General features: G+C 38.3%; 1 protein-coding gene across 2 annotated transcripts in view; it reads right to left on the bottom strand.

Annotated features, from left to right (window-relative positions):
- The window catches only part of LOC107219773, a 102,362-nt gene that overhangs the window by 2,854 nt on the left and 76,913 nt on the right, over nucleotides 1–22,595 (bottom strand). For both annotated transcript variants that reach the window (XM_046731063.1, XM_015658104.2), the window contains 4 exons: nucleotides 16,381–16,491; nucleotides 10,143–10,259; nucleotides 5,509–5,579; nucleotides 845–1,123 (listed from right to left, as the gene is read on the bottom strand). In XM_046731063.1, the coding sequence (XP_046587019.1) occupies nucleotides 845–1,123; nucleotides 5,509–5,579; nucleotides 10,143–10,215 (423 nt within the window). In that variant the 5' untranslated portion in view covers nucleotides 10,216–10,259; nucleotides 16,381–16,491. The remainder of the gene's footprint in view (nucleotides 1–844; nucleotides 1,124–5,508; nucleotides 5,580–10,142; nucleotides 10,260–16,380; nucleotides 16,492–22,595) is intronic.

Consider the following 22,595-nt stretch of genomic DNA (forward strand, 5'->3'; position numbering starts at 1 on the left):
GATACTTTGGTTCTTCTGTCAATCGGCTATTCTCGTTTTTCACAACCACCTGATGCATACAAGCATAAGACAGTAGAAGTGCCGAATATCGAATTTTCAACGTCGGGAAAATCAAATTCATAAGATTTCGAGATGTAGAAAGTCGAGAGACGGAAAAATCAAAACCGGGAATGTAAAGTATAGAAAACCAAACACGTATTCATTTTGACGATTTAATATAAATTAGCTTTCTATCATTTGACTGCTCTATATTTTGACTTTCTAAATTTTTAAAAATTGTATCAAAGAGATTTTCAAGTCTTTAAACACTCGATATTGTAACTTTATTATTTTCTGATCTTACTACATTCTTACCTCCACCCCATTAAAATTACTCAATACGTTGATTTTCTATTTTGGTTTCGTATATTTTGACAACTGTTCAAAATTTAATAAAATCTTCTTCATTTCTACACCCTGCATCCAAAAATTGTCGTTTAAAGTTTTCAACACGTTTTGTCCCGTCATTTTTACCTGACGGACTTTCAAAATTTTAAAAATTCTCTGATCCAGATATTCAAGTTTTCAAACCGTCGATATTGCAACTCTGCTATTTTCTGATCATTCCACTTTTTTACATCCACCCCACCAAAATTATTCGATACGTTGATTTTCTATTTCGGTTGTCTATCCTTCGTCTTTCTAAAACTCAAAATACCGTGAAATCTGGACCAACTGTTAAACATTTGGAAATCCGCTATTACAATGACCTTCTGAAACCTGATTATTCTATCCAAATTTCTTCACCCTGCACCCAAAAATTGTCGCTAAGCGTTTTCCAAAATTTTCATCCCCTCATTTTCACCTGGCAGTCGATGCATCGACAGCTGTCAGTCATCGAGCACGTGAGTCCGAGTATCTCCGCCGCTTCCTTGTAAAGTTCGGCGCTGGACTTCCGGTGTCGAGGAGGCGATGCCGGGGCACTCGCGGTTCCCGTTCCCGAAGCTCGTCTGCAGCTGTTCTTCGACCTCGACGACGATTCTCGCGACAGGCAGGAAGTCAGCATCGAACCTTTCGGCTGGCTTTCGTTCACCACCAACGCTCTTCCCGCCGGCGAGGCGAATAGCTGCAGCATGTCCATGTCCTGCGATCGGTAATTAACGATGTTAATTATTTTTCCCATCCAATTTACAGTCAACTCAAGCTTAACCGCTAATTTCCATCATTTCTCTTATTTCTTCCATTTTTCACGTCTACGACTTTCTTGCACCTGTGCGAGAAACAACTTTTCGTTAATTTCGCGACGATGACAACGAAAAAGAAACTCGTTGTTTCATTGTGCTTGTATCTATATTTTTTCGTACTTTTTGCTACAGTTTACGAATGCCCGTTTCAACGAAACTACGAGTTAAAAAATTTGTGATTTAATGGTAATAATTTATAAATTCCCGTTTAAATTAACGCCCCGAACTTTAGTCACATTTCTTCTGTGGCGTTATGACGATTTATTTTTCTTCGGAAATTTCACTGATCTATCCGTTTATCAAATATTTAAAAAAAAACAAATTTCCTTCCAAGGTAACACAGAATCAGATGATGCACGATACATGAATTAAAATGAAATTATTCGGATCGTTACTTTTAAGGATGCAGTGTGAAAACCATTCAACAAAAAAATTTCCCATTCACTGTAATACCTATTCTTTCGAATTAGCAAATCACTGTGTAAATTGGAATGTTGTGACGGATCATAAAAAATTCTTTCCACATTGATCACCCATTAACATCTTTTTCGACTGTCAAATTCCAAGAATAATCTTCACTTCTATTCTCTTTATAATAAATCAAAAGTTTTCCAATATCCCGATAATTTTTTCCGCAACGTCGAAAACTAAATTTAATAATTTAATGAATTGTCCAGCAGTCGTGGAGAAATTAAGGAGTTTCGAAAAAAATTCCGACACGACGCAGGACTTCGAATTAAAATGATCAAAGGTTGAAAGTTTTTTTCTAACAAATTCGTACTCCCTTTTGGAAACAGTTTTTTTTAATTTCGAAGTGAAAATAAATCGTGATGGGTTTTAATAACGATGGAAAAAATGTTTGCCGAAGAACAGAGAGAAGAGAGAGAGAGAGAGAGAGAGAGAGAGAGAGAGAGAGAGAGAGAGAGAGAGAGAGAGAGTGGTTTTTTTCAGATGTGAAAACTATAACGGAGCTACGAGTAAAAGCGTGCAAGGATTGGTGCAGGGAAAAGAATATAAAAAAAAAAGGACCGCACGTGTGAAAGGAAAAACGCGAAAAGAGTTTGTACTAACTCTCTGCTGTGTCCGTCAAACTGTATACCTATCCCTGCCTTTCTGTCCTAGAAGTAATTTTCCAGAGAGGTTTTCATTCTTTCACAACTTCTCTTTATATCCACTTTGTTCGGTTTCCGGAAGCCCAGACGCTACGCGACCAGAAAAATTACTCCTTGAAGACAAATATTATGAAGAGAAATTCTGTGACGGGATAGTTTTGAAATATTTACGAAGAAAAAAAAATAAATCAATAAATAAATAAATAAACAGTTTTTGTACAATAAGATGTGCAAACTTTTCGTTCATTGATGAAGGAATATAGAAATGAATTTCATCGATGCATATCGTTTCAAATCTGTAATAAAAATTGGGATTGATTGTTCATCAAAAGTTTTGAGAAAAATGATGAAATGACCTAGAGCTAATAATGTAATTGTTAGTTATGAGTATTTTTGTGACAAGTAAAATCATTTTTTGACAGTTTTCTATAATGAATGTAAATTTCATTAATTTATCGTATCGTAATTTTTGATAAACACGTAGAAAAAAGTTACCTCGAAATTTGTGAAATTTTTTTGTGCTAAAGCAATTTTTCCCGCATCGACAGAAATTTTTAATTCCGTTTACCGCTCAGTCCTTAAATATTTTCATTTTTTACTACAATCGAAAAATATAGTTATAGATAGAAAATGAAAATTAGTTTTCTAGCTGTTACCGGAAAGTCTCTTATCCGTTACTATTCTTTCTCATTACGATCGCTGTTGCTAGATTTTGTTGTATCTGTTGCGAAAATTTAATGCTTGTGCAAGAATAAATTGACGTTGAAGCCTTATTCAACTAAAAAAGTAGAGTAAACCTCGGAAACTGATTTTGCGTTGCAATAACCACAAAAGGATCGACGATAGCGCAAAATGGTTACGCGTGCCTCGTTTTTCGTAATTCCAACAATATTCAAACAGTGTTTTTTAACGATACCTGTGTTACTGAATTTTTCCAGTTACTACAAATGAAATTTTTCTCAGTGTGCGTTTGTAGGAAGTAGTTGGATTATTAATCGCGGCCGTTAGTTTGGGCAACGAAATTCGGCGATTCCCTCACAGTTTGAAATAACAAGAAGCGGTTAGCTGTTTAATTGGTAATTAAAGCGATTGCTAGCTCGATGAACACTTGTATTTCTTGCGCTAATGTCACGCTATTTGCATAATAACGGATGCGCGAATTCCTACCGGCAAGTGATCGCTGCGACCCCGGACGTTGATTCAAGATAAACGAATGATCCTGGGATTCCAGGGCTAATTGTTACGGCCAACTAATCGACGCTTCCCGCAAAAAGCAGGCCATGCAGTTTCGCGATGACGCAGCCTCTGCGTTACCTTGTTGTTTGAAAAGGAGGTCTTTAGTCGAAGAAAATCGATTTTCGAGCGGGGTTGAAATTGCGAATTTCAATAGTTCCGAAAGCACCAAACTCTGAATTTTTTGGTGGCGAAACTTGAAGTACAGAAATCGAACTTGGACGAAACAGCAGAGTTTCGAACGGTACGAAAACCGACGCTCAAGTTCCGAAACTGCGAAAATGAGAAAATTTTAAAATCTTGAACATCGTAATTCCGACCAAGCGAATATTTTCAGTTCTGTGAATTTATGACTTGGTAAAATTTCACAAGTTTGATCTTTTTTTGTATTGGATTTTCGATATTCTTACGTTCGGAATTCTGGTCATTCTGATTTTTAGTTTTTCTGATTTTTTACACCAACTCGTTAAGTAAACGACGTTGCGTGAGTATATTGACTTTCTGAATTTTACTTTATCGGAACTTGAATTTTCGGCATCTTGCATTTTGGAACTTTGAGCCATCGGCTTTCCAACCATTCGAAACTTTGTTGTTTCGTAAATACTTTATTTTTTCACTTGTTTCGTCACCAAATAATTCGGAATTAAGCTCCTTCGGCACTTCAACCCCGCCCCTGGATTTTAATGAAAATTGGATTCCTGAACGACGATCGGAGATATTGTGAGAATATTGAAGTCGTTCGAGAAAGATTTGAACATACATTAAGTTCGAAAAATACGTGAAAATATAAATTTGAATTTAATATGCCTAACGGCAAACTTGTGAAGTACCGATTATTGCAAGTTTAAGCTGATGTAAATTATAAGTATTACCGTTTTGTCGCGTTTTATTCATATTTGATAGACGTCGCTGATTTGAATTATTAAAAAGTTAATTAATTGCTGCTTCTTTACGCGAGGTAGAAAATGAATGAGTATAAACGATTTTGATTCGCAAGTACAAATTTTCTTTTCAACTGCCACCATTCAGGCGTTAATTGGTATATCAGATTTCTGAAATTCAAATGTCTACTTTTCTATAACTTTTTACGACATCATTAAAATTTAACAGTATAAATCGGGTATAAGTTTTGCTAGAGAATCAATCATTATACACATAGTTGGCACATTTTTCGCGAGTTAAATTTTTCCGAAATTCATCGCGCAGCTGTTTCAATTTTTCAAAAATTTCACACCACGTGTGTAATTGGCAATTTTATAAAAAATTACGTCCGTCAAGAACCGGTTTAATAAAAGCGTGTATTAATTATCGTCGGCGTAAACTCGAGGCTGGTTATTACGTACAACTGCATTATATTGTCAAGCCGCGCATTGTGTTTCGGTGAAATTGATACAATCCTGCATTTGCCATCGTGTTGTTATATTCCCATCCTAATATTCTGCGTTACATACACAGATTTTACGAGTTTCAATTAAATTTATAATTGAATTTCATTCAATTAAAACCCAGCGCACGGCTAATAGCGATACAAATATGTCTGTATACACTCGCACGCATACAGTTATGTAATGTAGTATGCAAACGCAAATTGATTTCCAATTTGTACTGGTATATATTTCGCGTATAAACGCATATCTACAGTTTTAACTGAGAATCCGTGATATCCGCGTCGGAATAATTAATTTCAATTGTAATTATTACCAATTTAATAGCAATTACCGAGATATGATCGTACTACCTATATACATAAACAGACGTACATCCCTAGCTTGGTGTTCTTATTTTAACCGTCAAAGCGTGAAAGCAAATGCCTGACGTGGAGAAAATTTGTAATAAAAAAATAACCGATCCCGACGATTTGATATAATTTAGAAATCATATTTCAACACAGTTTATTGTTACAGAATACGTACATTGTTTAAGAAATTCTGATCACCTACCGGCAACGATTCCTGCGCATGGTCCAGCACGTAAATACTGTTTGTGTAGCCGTACAACATAGCGTCGAGATCTGAAATCAGAATGAATTTCTTCGCTTTTATGTAATCTTTATTTTCTTATTTATTTCTTTTTTTTTTTTACGCAGAGCTTATTCCTGCCAATACGGGAAAGATTTGGACCCGATTCATAATTCAATAATTATCCATCACAAGACTCAGCTAACTTTGTATAACGAGGGAAAAAAAAAAAAAATGTGACCGATTGGTTTTTCTTCTAGTGTTTTGAAATATGACATTTGTCCGTTTGTAACGTTTAAGCGATCGATCCGTCAGTTTTGTTCTCAAAGACTAATATCCATTTGTAAAAATGGTAGCGATTTTTTCGTTTCTTTTTCCTTGGGTTGTTCAATGAATTTTGAAAAGCTCCAAGATAACAGCTTCAACCTGACCGAACCCGGAGTTCCTTTTCGACCGTTTTTCTAATATCGCACTGTCAAGAAAGAGAGAAAAATCGCGATTATACCGTACCGTGAGTGAAAGAGACCGGTCCGAGGGACAATTTGATAGGTTTCGGTTGATCGCAGCTGGCGTAGCTGAGCTCAGCGCGAGTTTCAGGTCGATAGGGGTGAAATCGAGTGAGACGGTCGCAGAGTTCGGCTCGGTTTGGAAGCAAATACACCGAGAGGTACTTAACTGTCGTTAAATAATTCATGAAACGACGACAAACTGTATGTATATCGTTCCTGGGTCAATGACCATCGAACGAAGAACGGTCCAAGAGTTATTGTCGCCATCTTCCCCCCCCCCTCCCGTCTGCCCTCGTTCTCATCTCCTCAGGCCATTAGATTCGAGGCTATTGCCCATTTTCGACCTGCGGAAATTATCGCTCTTCGACATCGCGCTGTTGTGCGCAATTTGAATAAGATCGTCAATTTTCTTCCCATTTTCGTATCCTCTGTAGATTCGCAAGACTAACTTTTGATATTTTAATCGCGAATCGTGACGTTGTAACAAGATATAGAAAATACTTTGATGACTATTTTTTTATTCGTGAAGGCAATACTCAATTTTCACGTTCTTAGGTCGATGAGTTTTTTTTTTTTTTTTCTTTTTTTTGTTCACTTACAGATGTTATTGAAATTAGTAGAAACTTGGAAGTGCGAGAAATGCCGAATTGCGAGACGTTTAGAAACTTTTATTCGTTTTACTATTTCTAATTTCAGAGAATCGATGTTTCGGTTATAAAATGCCGTGATACGGTGAAATATATTCAGAATATGTGAATTTGTATTTCATATTCATATTTTCATGGAAAAATATTTCAAAAATTTACTTTACACCGGAATCAGCCTCATGTATGCGAGATTTTCGAAATTCGATTGATTTATGAGATATTCAAGATGGGATTAGAAATTATAGCGAAATTGAACAATGAATTTTGTCGTTCGCCTTCTCTCTCTTTTTCTCTTTCCGACCCAGCAGTAAACTCAAGAAGCGGTTTCCTAGAGCCAATAAAAACTTTTCCCTTCCATCTCAGGGCAGGCATATACATATTTGTATACTTGTGTATATATACAAGACAAGTTAGACGGAACTTGGGTAGTTCCGAAGAATTAAATAGTTTGAAATTTATAAGCCTAATGACGAAGGGAACCGGAAAGGGCGAATTTCCTCGTTGAAATAAACCGCTGCGGTGGGCTATATGCCTACGAATATACTCGTATATAGGTGTATTCGTGTGCTAATTATTACGACGCGCATTGGGATGGAAATAGAGATAGCGAGTGACAGAGATGGCGAGAGAGAGAGAAAGAGAGAGAGAGAGAGAGAGAGAGAGAGAGAGAGAGAGAGAGAGAGAGAGAGTCGCACGGATGATTTGCTGATTAAAACGAACGATCCGGTGAACAGAAGTGAAACTTTTGAAATCTGGACGCAAGTTTCGCGGTGTTTAAAAGAAGTGAAAAATAGAATAAAAGAATCCTTTCCTCTGGACTTGCACCTTGTATCGTCGTCACGGAAACTCCGCTCAGGGCGTTTTAATGACCAAACTTTCTTCCCCCTTTTCGTATGATAAGAATAGTAATATAATAAAAAGAAAGAAGAAGAACGAGTAGAATGGAGAGAGAAGAAGAAGAAGAAAAAAAGGCGGGTGAAAAATACACGAAGATTTTTTATTATTTCTCCCGATCTTTTTTTTTTTTTTTCCACACAGCATCGACTTTGAGCTTCGGGGTAAGGCGACATGATTTCCATCCCTGCGCCTCACCGTCCGTCCGATAAATCCTCTCGCTGGCGAAGGAAAAGTTTTTACTTTCGCGAGACACTCCCCCCCCCCCCCCCCCACTCCCTCACCTCCCTCACCTCCCGCCCCCACCAAGGTATAAAGTAGAAGGTGGTACACGGGTAACCACCTACGCAAATGCATATGCATACGATATTACATGTACATACGTGTATACGTTATAATATACTACATTATGGTTGCATCGCGACTAGAACGGAGCTCTGCATTTTTCAAACTACGTCCGCGTAAAGTGATTCTGCACCAGAGGCGGGGAGAATGAATTTTTTCTTTTTACCTTCCGGTTCTGCCAAAGAGAGAGAAGAGAAAAAATAAATAATAAAAAGAAAAAAAAAAAAAAAAAAGAAGAAGAAGGAAAAATTTTTACCCGTTCTTTTTTCTCTCTCGTTACGTCAAACCTCGCGCACTTCCTTCGACCCTGTTTCTCCACTCTCGACACATTTTCAACCCCCTCCTCGAACGGTTCATGCGATATGAATATTCATCGCCACGCGCTCATCGTGAAGGCGAGCTGCAGGTTAATTTCTACGGTAATTTAAGGCCTAACGATCCCCGAATCCTTCCATACAGTCTCAAGTGACGTTTCAATTAGATTCGAAGGCTACTGCTCCCCCCCCCCTCCATTTATATCATTCATTTATTTGCTTTTCATTTTTTTGCCATCTTTTTTTTTCTCTCCGCTACTACAATACACACCCTTTTGATTATTATTATCGCACTGTCCTCCTCTTCTCTTTCTTGTTCTGTTTTATTTTTGTTCGTTTTCATTCCTTTTTCATTGCCCGAAATTATACGAAGCTCGAAATATGTGATTTAAATATCGTAAATCTTCAACGGTCAGGATAAAAAAACGATGAAAATACAGGATTTTTTTTTTTTTTTTGCGTACAAGCTCAACAGATATGAAAGAATTTTACCCCTGATTTATGTAATTGATTTGAATTTGATAAAATAAATTATTGAAAACAGACGTTGATTGCATACCGAGGAAATATGTGTATTTTAATTATTCGGACAATAAATCTAGGTATCGAATGAAAGAGAGGAAGAAATGAAAATTGGTACCTTTCCTGGAGCAAGCTTATAAATTGTTTAAAAATCAATAGGGCCGGTGTTCTCCACATATATGTATACCTATACAATGGGTATTTACTGTATAGGTGTGTATTCGTAGATACGTATGTGGTGTACACACGTCGTTGGTGAATTACGACTGCGAGGCGTTGGCTGGTTGCCATTTCTTTCTAACCCAAAGCATCGGGACAAATGGTGGGAATAAATTCGAAGTTTTAATATCAGAGTGGAGGTGAGATTATTGGATAATTTTTTACACAATCGGAGATCGGCATTCTGAACGCACAATTCGAAAATCGCTTTCTTAGAATTTTCTACCGTTTGACGATGTTTTTTCACGTATGAAAAACAAATTTGTAGGTTACTCTTTCAATTGTAATCTGTTTGAAAAAGAAACTGTAATACTTGAGGAAGAGAAGGATCAAGACTCGAGCTGCGGGACTTGTCTCTCCGGAAGAGGAATGAAATTCAGAATTGTTTCGACTTATTTCATTAACTTGGTTGTAATCAGACTGAAACTGATTTAAATTAAGAGTTGAACTCAGGATCCATAATTTGTTAATTGAACCTTGCGGGAATGTCAAGTTGGAGCGAATTTATGACTGATTAGATAATGGTACAGGCTTGATTATTTGAAACACGTAAGTAAGTTTACAGTCCGAAACGTTGACGGATGTAATAGAATGGAAATAAATACGGAATTCGAATATTTTGATGGACAGTTTTTCGAAGGATAACAGGAGGCGAGTTATTCGCGCGATGAATTAGCGTTGATAGTAAAGTTTATAGGCGTTTTGGCTAATCTCGCATTTAAACACACAGCTAACAAAGCCTCGCTTCGTTGCTACAGCTAGCCTCGCCTGAGCAGATATACCGCTTCTGGATTCGCAGTGCTTGCGGCGTAATCCGCGAGTAGATTTTCGCGTCGTTTGTGCCGTGTGTATGCACTCTATATACGCGAGAACACGGACGTATAGGTGGATGCTAAAGTCTTTCCAAAGCCGCAAATTGTGTACCGGATTTAACTACACAGCGTTGCAGGTACGCGACTCGAACTTCACTGTCAAAAGCTCGAAAGTTCATTTTATAAGCTGATCCGTTTAAAAACGGCTGCGACACGAGTAGACGGACGCTTGTTTATCCGGATTAAAAGCCGTCCCGGGTCAAGCTTCGCCCGGTTTTCATTGTTTCGCTTTTTATCGCTGCCATGTTCGAATCGGTTTTTTACTAGAAAAATAATCCAAATTGATGTACTCACCCGATTGCTGTGTGCACGGTATCCTAGCAGCCTCGACCAGGTCCTCGTGGCTGCCCGGTGGGGCCTCCAGCATCGCGGTGCTGCCCGACGACGACCTCACGCAGAGCAGGCTCAACGCTGAAACAGGACATTTTTCACTAAAATATGTTACTCGGCTTTTCTCAGACGTTTCCAGTCGCGTATCAGTGTCAAACATCTTCCAAGGTTTCGACTTCTTCGTCAGAAACTGATCGGATATATTTCCGGATTCACGGTGAGCGTTGTTCCACCTCGCGATTTTGAAACCGCATAAATTTTAACTCCGTTGACGAAAAATTCTGAAAAAATTCTCGCGTACGTGGTACAATGGCAAAAAATCAGTCCGTAAATTTTTTCCCAAGATTTCGGTCCCGGTACAGAGTAATCGCCTTGAAAGACTTTGGTTTGTCGCCATTTTGGAATACCGACCGCAGCGAAAGGCATTTCTGATAATTTCACGATACTCGGTTGAAATTTTGTTCGAATGAGGCTGAAAATTTTTTTAAATATTGATTAGACAAAACCAAGTTCCTCCGGACAGTGAATTTTGCGATAAGCTTCGAGGGCGCGAATCATCCGTGTCATTCTAATTTCCGAAATTCTTCTCTGATCAATTATTCGTAGCGGGGAATTGAGGGATGCATTATTGAAATAGGATCTCGCAAATCCGTACTTACATGGAAAGGGTTTTGGGCGGGGCGAAGTGCTGGAGGATAAATCCCTTTATAGAGTCTACGGCAGCACATGAGGCTGCAGGAAAGCGGCGAAAGCCATAGATTTTAGCAGGATGCCTGACTAACGATAAGGATTCAACTTTCGGTCTGCTCTCCAGGATCCGCTTCGGGGTTAATCGATCGAGACGATCCCTAACGGGAGCCATCGTAGCATCTCACACCAGTGAGGAAATTAACGAATTTCTCGAATATTCACCCCTCGGATTTACGTACCTTGTACACCCGAGATTACCGCACAGTATGTGGCTCTCGTGTATGCCCGGCTGATTCCGTACCCAAATCAACCAATTATTCCTCGGAGGGAAACAATCGTTGGTGCCTATTATTGTTACCGCAGTTTCGTCGTGAGTCAGCGAGCGATCGATGGGGATATAATTGGGAAAAAATTGCCGATTAATTCAGATCGAGGAAATGACGCTGACCGACTTTTTCTACTTATTGTTCGAAAGAGAGTAATTTTCGATGCTGAATTTGTATTTTTTCGACGAGCCTTTTTCACGATTCGAGAAATAATTCTACACGTGAAAACACGACTCTCGGATTAAATACGTTGAACGAGCGTCATTTTCGAGATGAATTATGCGACGTCTCTTCCGTCCGTTCCGCAAGCTTACGGGGACGCAGAAATTAATGACGATGAGAAGTGAATCGGGATTAAAGGCCGCGAGTCCGAGATGCTCGCAACGGAATTGCCGGACGAGTCACGAGGAATTCTTGGTAAATCTAATAAAAATAACAACAATAACCGGCAACAATACGTTTTTTTCTTCCAACGATTTATGCTCGTCTTGTGGCAAGACTGTGGATGTAATACCGACGGTTTACCCGCCGGTGTGCTTTTGTACGACTATAAATATTTCACGCAGCAGGCAGGATGCGCGTACACTCAGACTGCTGTAATTATCCTTTGACGACAGCGTACAGTGCGGAACTCGAGGAATTTTGATTACGCTATGCCGTAAGTATACGGTTAGATGGTCTACACTTTATACGGTACACGGCGAGCAAACACGTTTTCACCGTAATTAATTACCCCAAGTTATGTCATTGCATTGTACGTAGATGATCAGGGTGTCCAGTACTCCTTCGCAATAATCCTACGGAGTCCTGGAAGTGACCTCAAATTTATCGTTACTTCGACACTAGTCCTTGATACTTATATCATTTCTATCCATGATTTTCAAACTTTATTAAGGATGAATTAAAATACCAGAAATCTTGTAAGAAGTTTCCAGTAGGGGTGTGCGAATCATTCGAAACGACGAATAATTTGAGTCTTCGAATAACTCGACTTTGCTGAATAAATCAAACTTTTTGCATAATTCGAATCTTCAAGCGATCCGAATTCTTCAGGTAATTCAAATTTTTCGAATAAATTGGCTCACAGTTCAACTGTTTACCGATTTCATTGTCTAATTACGAAATCGTTATTAAATTACCTGCGCTATTTTCGTGTTCAGTGTAAAATAACGTTCAGTGATTTTTGAGGTCCGTAAATCGTCGAATAACCAAACAATTCGAATAATTCTCGCTATTATGATTATTCGAATCATTTGAGCTATTCGAATTATTCGGGCTATTCGAATTATTCGAACTATTCCGAATGTTTGATTCTAATTTTGAATCGAATTTGACTATTCGATTCATAATAACCGCTTTTTCACAATTTTCGAACGCACGCGTCTTGACAAATTGCATATTTTCGTTTGATTCTTCTTTAACTACTCAATTGTTGAGAAAAATTTCATCGCAAACATCAGACTATTTTACATGCAGTCGTAAGAAAGTTACGAGTAGAATAAGTTGGTGTAAAAATTTAAACCGCAGCCACGATCGACTGAATCGTGAAAAGACCGTTAATGCTAATTATTATGGGTCGTATTTTGCAGAATGTATTACTAGCGAGAAAATATGAAAGGAACGAGAAAATTTCACCATTGAAAGAAAATCCTTGATATGGTTACACGTGTTGATAAGATTTCCAAAAATAAAACAAAAAAACCTCGAAAAGGCATGTTTCAGGGCGATTTTTCCGAAAAACCAGTCGAAATAAAATTCTAATTCACAGTTTAAGATAATAACAGATGAAAAATCGAATATCTGTACTGATCGTGTCAAAAAATTGTTATTGCACACTTTCAACGATTACAATCACTATCCGCTCGTCGAAACTTCTCTAATATTTTTATTCCATTTCATTGCTCATTCCGAAGGAAAGTGTCGCGAATAATCGAGCTTTAAATATTGAAAAAGTGGCAAAATATTGCACCTCGATTCTACGCTCTTTCGTTCATTGTTCGTTTCGGTTCTTTTTTGATGTATGAAAAAATTGTCAACCATAAAAAAAAAAAAAACACACCAGATCCCTCTGTTGTGTCCAATTTTAAATAATCACGCGAAGCGAATAAAGGACGCAGGGGAGGCCAGACACATATCTCTGTAATCGAAGCGACAGTTGAGCGCAGGTGACTTTCACGGGGAATTGGATAACCGGAAGCTTTTATCTCTGACTGACGGGGAGGGGGGGGCGGGGGCGGTAATCCGTCATTTTTCGATCCGATCGTTTGGGTTTTATTTCACCCTCCTCCATTCGTTCGTTCTCTTCGTTTTCGCTCTTTGACGAGAAGAGAGAAGAAAAAGGAAAGAAGAAAAAAAATCAGACAAGCGTAGAAGAGCGGCTGGGTAATGCGGTGTGTCTGATTTTCTATGTAGGGGTTGAAGTTATCCACGATTCCAACGACTTTGTATCATCAGGGCAGATCGCGTCACTCTCTACCGCCCTTGATTGTCTCCGCTCGGGCGAAAGATCTTCAAATCTTCTCTGATATATACATGCCTGTCTACCGGAATGGCTTTCAAAATCCACAAATCGATTACTGCTTAAGGGACTGACTTACTCACCCCGCATCTTTCAAACCGAACCAAAAGGCACTCGAGAAGTCCTCGAATCAACTTCAATAATATGACCTACGAGATTTCAACTCTAGGTGAGGGAGAATTTTTATCGCAAGATATGTTTGAAAACTTTGAGGGGTTCAAGTCGCTTCGTGATTTTATATTTTTCGAATCATTCGCCGTTTTTTTTTTACCCAAAAGGTAACCGGTTACGGGGTGAGGGTGGAAATGTAGATAAATCGCAAAATAGAAGCTCTTCAAGTGAAGAGATTAGGATGATGTTACAACGGTCTGTAAAATTATCAACCGTGTGACAATCGTCAAGACATATAGAAGTTTATAGTTTATTATCTTTTTTAAAGGAGTGATAAAAATCGTAATTCGCTCAAGATTGAGAAAACCAAAGTATGCATTGATGATAATTTCAAGTTCAATCACGATTTCACAATTTTCACACATTTTGACCATTCTTTACATATTCTGACTTTGTACACTTTGAACTTTTCTGCATTATCGACATTTACGTTCTGATTGCTGTATATTTCGAATGTCTGTATTTTAGCCCCTCTCTTCTGTCGAAAAATCTTCGTTACGCTCATTTGAAATTCTGATTCAAAAGTTCTGACTTCGATTGACTGTAACAATTTACGAAGAAATATAAATTTTCTACTTATATATTTACCGCGCACGACGTTCCGCCCAATCCATTTACGGAGAATAAAAATCTTTGAGAATACAAAAATTGGGAAAACATTGATTTCCGCGTCATTATGATACGTAGATATTTTGCCCGTTATTTATACTAATTGAGAATCCTATGTTTCGATCTTCGTAACTCTGATCTTTTCCTTTCGAACCTTTTCACTCGCACATTTTTCCACTCAATATTTTGGCCTGAGTTTTGTTACTCGAGGGTTTTTGCGATCGCGGATCACGAATCCGAAGTCAGAATTTAATTATCACTAAATCCAAGATGCCGGATCCAACATGGCGGACGTAAAATCAAAAAAGCTAGAAAAATTTGATGATTCTGGCCGAAACTTGTTACACAAGGGTTTTTGGAGCCGCTGATCGCAAATCTGAAGGCAGAATTAACAATAAACGGTGACAAGAATACGTAAATTTTTGAGGTAGGACACTGAGCATCCCTCTGTGACTGAAAGAGTTGATAAAAAGTCTTTCCAACCAAGGTGAAATTAATCAGATTTACTTTATTTCCCCCGAGGCGAGAATTCGCCGCTGCGAAAAGTTTCATTCCGAGGATTTCGGATCAGGATTGACCCGGCGGAGGTTCGCTTATCTCTCTCGGCCGTTCGGGCACGTGCATGTAGCAGACCGTTTCGGATTTTAACAAAGTGCCCGGTATAAATGAGTAACTTAATTTGAATGGGCGGGAGGGTCGCTGCCGGAACTCGCGTCCATTCTCATCCGAATACTGCAGGACCAAAACTCGCTCCTGAAGCTCGGAGAGAGAAGGGTTGGTACTTTAATCACCCTCTCCAATTTAAATGCGATCTATGGGGGGCGTAATTTTCTTTACATCTACCGACCAGCGTTAGCTTGCATTTCCTCACGTTAATCCGGGCAGATGATAACGCATCTGCAGGTTTTACCCGCGGTAATCGTAGGACGTGCAATGGATCGGATGAATGTTTGACGATTTTATCAAGAAATACTGTCGTTTCCGGGAAATATGAGAAACTCTTTCGAAATATGAAAATAAAAGATACTGGAATTATAAACAAAAGCTTAAATATCGATACTCCGTTCCAAATTGCTGGAAAATCATTGAAAAACTTGAGAATCTAATCGGTTTAACTCTTCGTTTGCTCGTGTCATTCAAAGTATTGTTGTTTAAAAGTCGCATTCAGCAGTCAATTCGATATTGTCATCTGATGATCATAATCGATATCAGTGGAATTTTGTAAAATCAAGTACTACGTGATAAGAAAAAGGTGTTTCAATAATTTTCCAAATAAAATAAGCCATCGTGAAAGGAAATCAATCTTATATACCAAATTTTCCGTCATTTTAAAGCGATTAAAAATGAATTAACATCGACGTATATAAAATTTTTAAACAGTGCATGAAATGTCTAGTACATTGAACAGTTAAATTTTTCCGAACGGTTTGAAATTTCATGAGATCATTTATGCTTGTTAAATTAATCTGAGATCCGTCGAAATAATTCGACATCAAAATATAATCTATTAAATTATACAATTTGTTCGAATCTTTTGAAATTCTTCGATAATCATTAAAATCTTGTCCAAGTTCTTAGAAATTTGATAAAAAAAAAATTTGCTTTTTAAGACATCGTAGAAAGTGATGATAAAAAATCTTTAAAAATATTTTTCTGCGAATCTCACGGCACGTTTTCGAATATCAAAAAAAAAAAAATTCAAAATCCTTTACGTTAGCTCCATTAATTGCTGGATAAAATGTTTCAACACCCATATTGAAGTCTCGTATAAATTGTGATAAAAAAAGAGAAGGAGAAAAAAAAAATATATCCACAAGTTGGCACCTTTTCAATTGGGTCGAAGATCAACTGTTTTGCGTTAGTGGGAAAAAGCGTTTATCAAACTCACCCCGCTTAAGTTCCCGCCACGTGATCGTGATTTCGTTGCCACCCCTCGAACGGCGTTGGATCTTCGGCGTGAATGACCTGGCTTGAGAATAACGCCGGCTATTTGGAAAGCCTGAAACGTAAAATGAGATGTGAATTCTTTAATTTTAACGGTGCGCAATAATGCTGCATATCGTACCTGAAAAGGAAATTCGACGATATCCGCATCTCGTTAAATATTAAAAATACACCCCCCTCACCCCGCGGCTCTTTCGGTATCACTCTTCGATACCCGCGGAAGAAAAACACGCGGACTCCAGCCGATCCCATTATACCCATCCTGACGCCTGACCAGCCTGCGTAAGCGATCAGGCGGAGGCATTCTTGTACGCAGGGTGTATAAAAATTGCACGATTCAAGTAGGGATGGCCGGGGGTGCCATAACCCGGGAAATATAGAACTATACGGTGTAGCCGTAGCGTGCTTATTCTTCCCTTTTCTCTTCGTTCATTTTCCTTTTCTTTATCTTTTTCTTTTTTCTTTTCTCCTTTTTTTTCATTTCCTCAGATTGTACTTTCTCACATAAAACAGAATTTCATCCCCCTAAACGACTCTGTACAAAGTTATTGCCGTATAGATAGCCGTGCGTCGTAATTTGCAGCAAATTGGAGACAGGTTGGGTATAAAAGTGTGACGATCTTCGATTTAAGGAGGTTCGTATCTCTGAAAATCGATACTTTTTTTTATTTTATTACCGGATGGACTCGCTTTCAGTATACGTCAAATTGTTATATTCGTGAGGTGTGAAGTGCTATTTAAAAAAGTAAAAATCTGAAATACCGGAAGGCTTGGATGTCGATGATTTATGACAAATCGATTAAAAATTGTTGATAACCTAGTTAATTTCTTCGAAGTCATTCTAACACGGATTCTATTATTCAGTTGATTAATTTTTACGAATCTGATGTAAGGATTTTTTTATTTTCATTATTCTGGCATTGTTGAATATTAAATGGAAATGTTAAACAGACTGGCGAAGGAAAAGAAAATCTATTTCAGTAACCTTGTAGACGATAGTTGTTAGTTTTGTAAAAGAATTAGCCATCGTGGATTGAAATCTAACGAATCCGTCAGATTTATAACACTTTTCATGCGATTTAAAATCAAGCATCGATATCTCTGAGCTCTTTCCTATAATTCCAGTATTCCTTAAACTTTGTATTCATTACGAGTTCTTCCCGATAGAATGATTCAAATCTGTGTAATGAGCGAAATCTCTGAGCACGTGTACAATTTCCGTACCTACATCAAAGACTCCCGAGTAAATAACAAATACACGTACAACATACTTCGTAGGGTAAATATATGCGGAATAAAATGAAATAGAAATCAGGGTGGCTCGGCAGGTTTCTTCGTTACTTTGTCCGCGTGTTTGAGCTCTGCGGAATAAGCTGTAAATTAACTCCGGGATATCTCGAAGTGTGAGTAACGTCGCCGGGCGAAGAAATATTATGCGTAGGTATTCTCAGGCTTACGGCGAAAGCAAAGGGACGTTACGGGGGGTGGGAAACGGCGTGAGAAACAGGAAATCAATATTCATATCGGTCCCGGTGCCCGTTATCACGCGAAACCCGGGAGTGTCTCTCCTTCTATGTACGCAATATCGCGGAAGGTTGTTTTTGACGCATTGTTAAAACAGCCCGCACACACACAAATATATATATATATATATATACATAAAAATAAATAACCGTCCGCCTTCGGCGTCGGGGATGACAAATCTAGTGGAATGAATAAACCAGAGGGGGTGATGGTGGTAAACCTCTGCCTGCATCCTCCGCGTTCGGGAAAAATCACTTGAAACACATCCGCTGATAGACGGTGGATTTTGTTGCCACTCAAAATCCTCCCCTCGTGCGTAACTATCGCTCATCTAGAGCCGTGCATTATTTACACATGTATTAAAGATGGAAAAAAAAAAAAAAAAGAAGAGGAGAAAGGGGACAGCTTACACGTTCGCCATACTCTCGCTGCTAACCCGTAAACACCCATGGAGTAGGTACGTGGCTTATGGAATTTGAAATTGAAACATCGGCAAGCTCTGGGAAACAGCTGATGAAAACAATTTTCATTCGATTGTTTGTACGTAAATTGTTTGAACGTTTCCAGCCGGTGGGGTGACGGCGGAATTACTCGAAAATTGAAATTTCCAATGAATTGTAAAATCGTTTGTTTTGCAGGAATTCGTGACTTGAGATACGTTAGAGATGCGATGGTAACGAAAAAAGACCTCCTTCAAATGTGAAAATACCCAATTGGCTGACTGGAATTTTTCAATCAACTCTATTGTTTGTTGTTCTCGTATTTTTACTCGTCGTCTGGTTGGAAAAGCCTTGAAACGAAAAAACGATAATAACCGAATAAAAGTTTTCCAACTTCGGCTCATATCTGTAGGCGGTATTTGACTAAAACAGTCATTTCACGTGACTGAAAACGGATTTAAAAAAAAATAAAAAATGAAAGAACAGCGCAATTTTCAACCAACAGAGCGCAATCATAATAACGTCATTACGCCGAAAGCATGTTATTCATCCAATCGCTGTGGATTCGCAACTCATTATATGGGTACATAAATTCCGTACAAATCGCCTGAGGCAGATATTTTCATGGAACTCGTTAGTGAATCACAAAAATACGGTACGCAGGTACATGAAATTGTTATTAGTTTAAAATTGCGATAAACCGACGATTTATTAAAAAAAAAAAAACGTAGAAGAATTAATAAAAATTCATCGTCGCTAAGCATAATCAAATCCAAGCGATATGTAGAGAATTTATTCAACTATTTTTTTCTACTTCCTTTGTGCCAATGAAACATTGTTTGAATTCAACTCGATTCGATTAACTAATATTATATTTTCACAATTATTTGTTTCAACTTTACTGTTATCATTATACACACCAATGATGCATCCTTAATCACTGAATATAATAATTTTTAATATGCCAATAAGTATAGATGTTACAAAAGCTGTGTCGGGATTATTTTATTCTGTTATACCATTATTGAAAAAGCTTCGTTTCAATACCGATTATCACTAAGAAGTTCAAATTCGAGACTCTGGTGAACGGTGAAACATCAAAAAAAAAAGATCAATTAATTTTTGGCCCTGGATTTTTAACGCGACGTAATTTTTGCACGAAATCCGGTCAACCGGGAAAAAGGATGAAAATGAAAATTGAGGAATCAATTATTTTCGTGATCATCACTGATATGGCCAAAGATAATTTTCCGTTTTAATTCGGTACACTTTTTGCTTACAATGAGAAATACCGGTCTATCCATCCAACTGTCTGAACTTTACGAAGCACCTCGACCACACTCGTGCAGTGCACTGTATCTGCGCACATGTGTGTATTGAGATGTATACAAGTTACGTTTATATACCTATACAGGTGAAACGGATACGTTATATACGGCCGACTGGGACTCGGTGCCAATATCCGTTGGAATTAAAATGGATGGAATGTTCGTATTCCGTGAGGAATAAAACGTCCTACGTGGATACAGTCACGGATGAATATACGTATATATATACGTATGTACGTTACAGATAAATTTACGCGCGCAATTGCGTAGTTCGGTGTTGAGAATTAAAGACAAGACAGGTAGAAATTTTTCTTTTTCTCTCCACCGACTCTTCGACGCCCTTTAATTTAGCATCTCTCTCTCTCTCTCTCTCTCTCACTCGTCTCCCATCCCACACTACAATTTTCTTTAATAAATTAAACTCTTCCTCCCTACTCGCTCGATCTGCAGGAAAAGCGAGACATGTGATATTTCACCAAGCTTCATTCGGGATGATAAATCGCGAATACTAATCCCGCTCTCTTCGCACACGTACGCGAAGCGAAACAAGAGGATACGGAAATAGGAAACGGGGACAGGAAACTCATAATATTTCACACAGATCTGCATGGTGGAAAAGTTGAATCGAAATTCTCAAATTTGAAACGAAAAATCGAACATGCAACGAAACAAGACATGTTTTTTTTTTTTTTTTTGTTTTTTCATCTCGCGTTGGTGGATTTTTTTGGAATTTCACCTATTATATAGCCGACGACGCGGCTATGCGAGAATACCGATTCTCACCCTGCACGGACAACGATTCCGAGTTATTTATGATTGAACGCAAATTCGCGTGGTTATATCGTGCGGTCGTGCCGGGGATATTGCAGTGAAAATCTATATTGTACATACGCACACAGATGTAAATATATGGTGTATACATATATACAGCGTACACAAGTCGTACGGAAATGAGGTGATATACAGAAGTGCGAGAACGGGTTTGACTGGCCTTCTGCTGCAGGAGAGATCTGCAGCCCACACTTTAATACCCCATCGGAGATACGTGACATGCACGCCGCGCTTGTCGTGGGGAAAAAAATTTCTTCCGTCGCGCTGTGGGAAATTGAAAAATTTTACTAATATATGGCGGAAAAGCGTGGAGAGGAGCGTGGGTGAGCCGATACAGCGTTTGTGTGATAGTTTTAAAGGGGGTGGGGGGTGTGAACAGAGGGATGCATGCCAACGTGCAGCGACGACGACACGGACGGCTATGGCCGTGAACTATGCCCAGGCTTTGCCGACCCGATACGATCGTCATTCTCAAAGCGAAACGCACGAGGGTGTGAATTTTTTTTTAATCAAACTACACATCGATAAGCGCGTCACGTACGTACACTGAGGGACTAAAGTATTCGTACGGTGGATAAATTTGAATAAAATAAGGTATAAGTGTTTTGAATGAAAATTGTTTACCCAAAGGTGTACTGTTTTTTTTTTTTATTTTATTTATTTTTTTTCCACGACTGGTCAATAACGTGAACAAACGTACAGATTCGATCTTGTGGCGATATTTTCGTCCCTCACCTCCTGGGTGGTTCGGAAAACAGAAAAAAAAAATTCTATTCGTCGAAAGAGGATCAAAAGTTTTTTTGATATAAGTATAAAAATACGTCTGTTAAAATTTGAACTCTTAATATTAACTTTTAAAGGTTGCTCATCGGACTTTTGTAATTTCCGTAAGAATAATACGTGGGAAAAATGATTTTTGATCCTTCTGATTTTTATAACTGACTAACGATGCGTCGTGCAGTAAATTCGCAGATATATTCTTGCAGGGATTTGAACGCTCTATAAAAAAGGTCCGTTGTCATTTTGTGATGAATCTACTATTTCAAAAGTTATTTAAGGTCTTTTGTTGACCTTTGACCTCAAACAACTTAAAAAATAGAGCGTATCGGGTGTTGCTGATGTTGCCGCATGCCTCACACAAGGATATAAAAACACCTCACGCCTCTGTATGGATAGGTATGGAAATTTCATCGCATTTCATCAATTGCAAAGAAGAATGGAAAAAATGAAATAAAATAATAATGATAAAATGAGAGTGAAAGAGAAAAGAATTAACACTTTCACACCCCGCTGCAGCGTATACATCCAATTCACACGCGATATTTATCCGCTGTGATGAAATTCGAGTTTGAAATGAAATATTTTTACTTTCAATAACTTATTTCTGTACAGAAACAACGAAAATACTGCATACAAACATGCTTCAGTTCAACAATTGTGGCAATATTTGTTCCAACTAATTGTCTAAATAGTGTTATTGTTTTTTTTCCGCGTAAAATTGAAAAATGCGTGTTTTTTAAAAATCTATTAAACCTTCCAATTGCTTTGGCTGGTAAAAAAAGAGACAGCGAAATTGACTTGCAATCAATTCATCAAGCAAGCGATTTTCACCCCGTCCAAATAAAGAGGAAGACTCATTTTCAACCAAGAAAAATAGAAAGCTATAATCCCGTCTCCCTTCCCTGCCGTTCTCTACATCTCTGTTAAAATATTCACGTGAAAAATAGGAATACTGCACACCGTTGACGCGTTGTACTAACATTAACTACGGGGGAGAAATTTGGACAGGTAATCACGATGTACGTTCAGAAACCGGGCAACGTATATTTCAACCTTTTAAATTCGCTACAGCACGAGACTGTAAAAGTCTCTCATTCTGTCTAACAACACGGCGAGGGTGCTAGATTTATTTAGTGTTGACAAAGTGGAACGGGAGCACCGGTAAGTTGCTGGATAATGGAGACTCGGCTTACTCACGTACATAAATAGGCGATTCTTGTCAAATACGTAGAATTTTACGCGGTATAATCAACTTC

The sequence above is a fragment of the Neodiprion lecontei genome, chromosome 2 (assembly GCF_021901455.1).
Source record: "Neodiprion lecontei isolate iyNeoLeco1 chromosome 2, iyNeoLeco1.1, whole genome shotgun sequence".
NCBI lineage: Eukaryota > Metazoa > Arthropoda > Insecta > Hymenoptera > Diprionidae > Neodiprion > Neodiprion lecontei.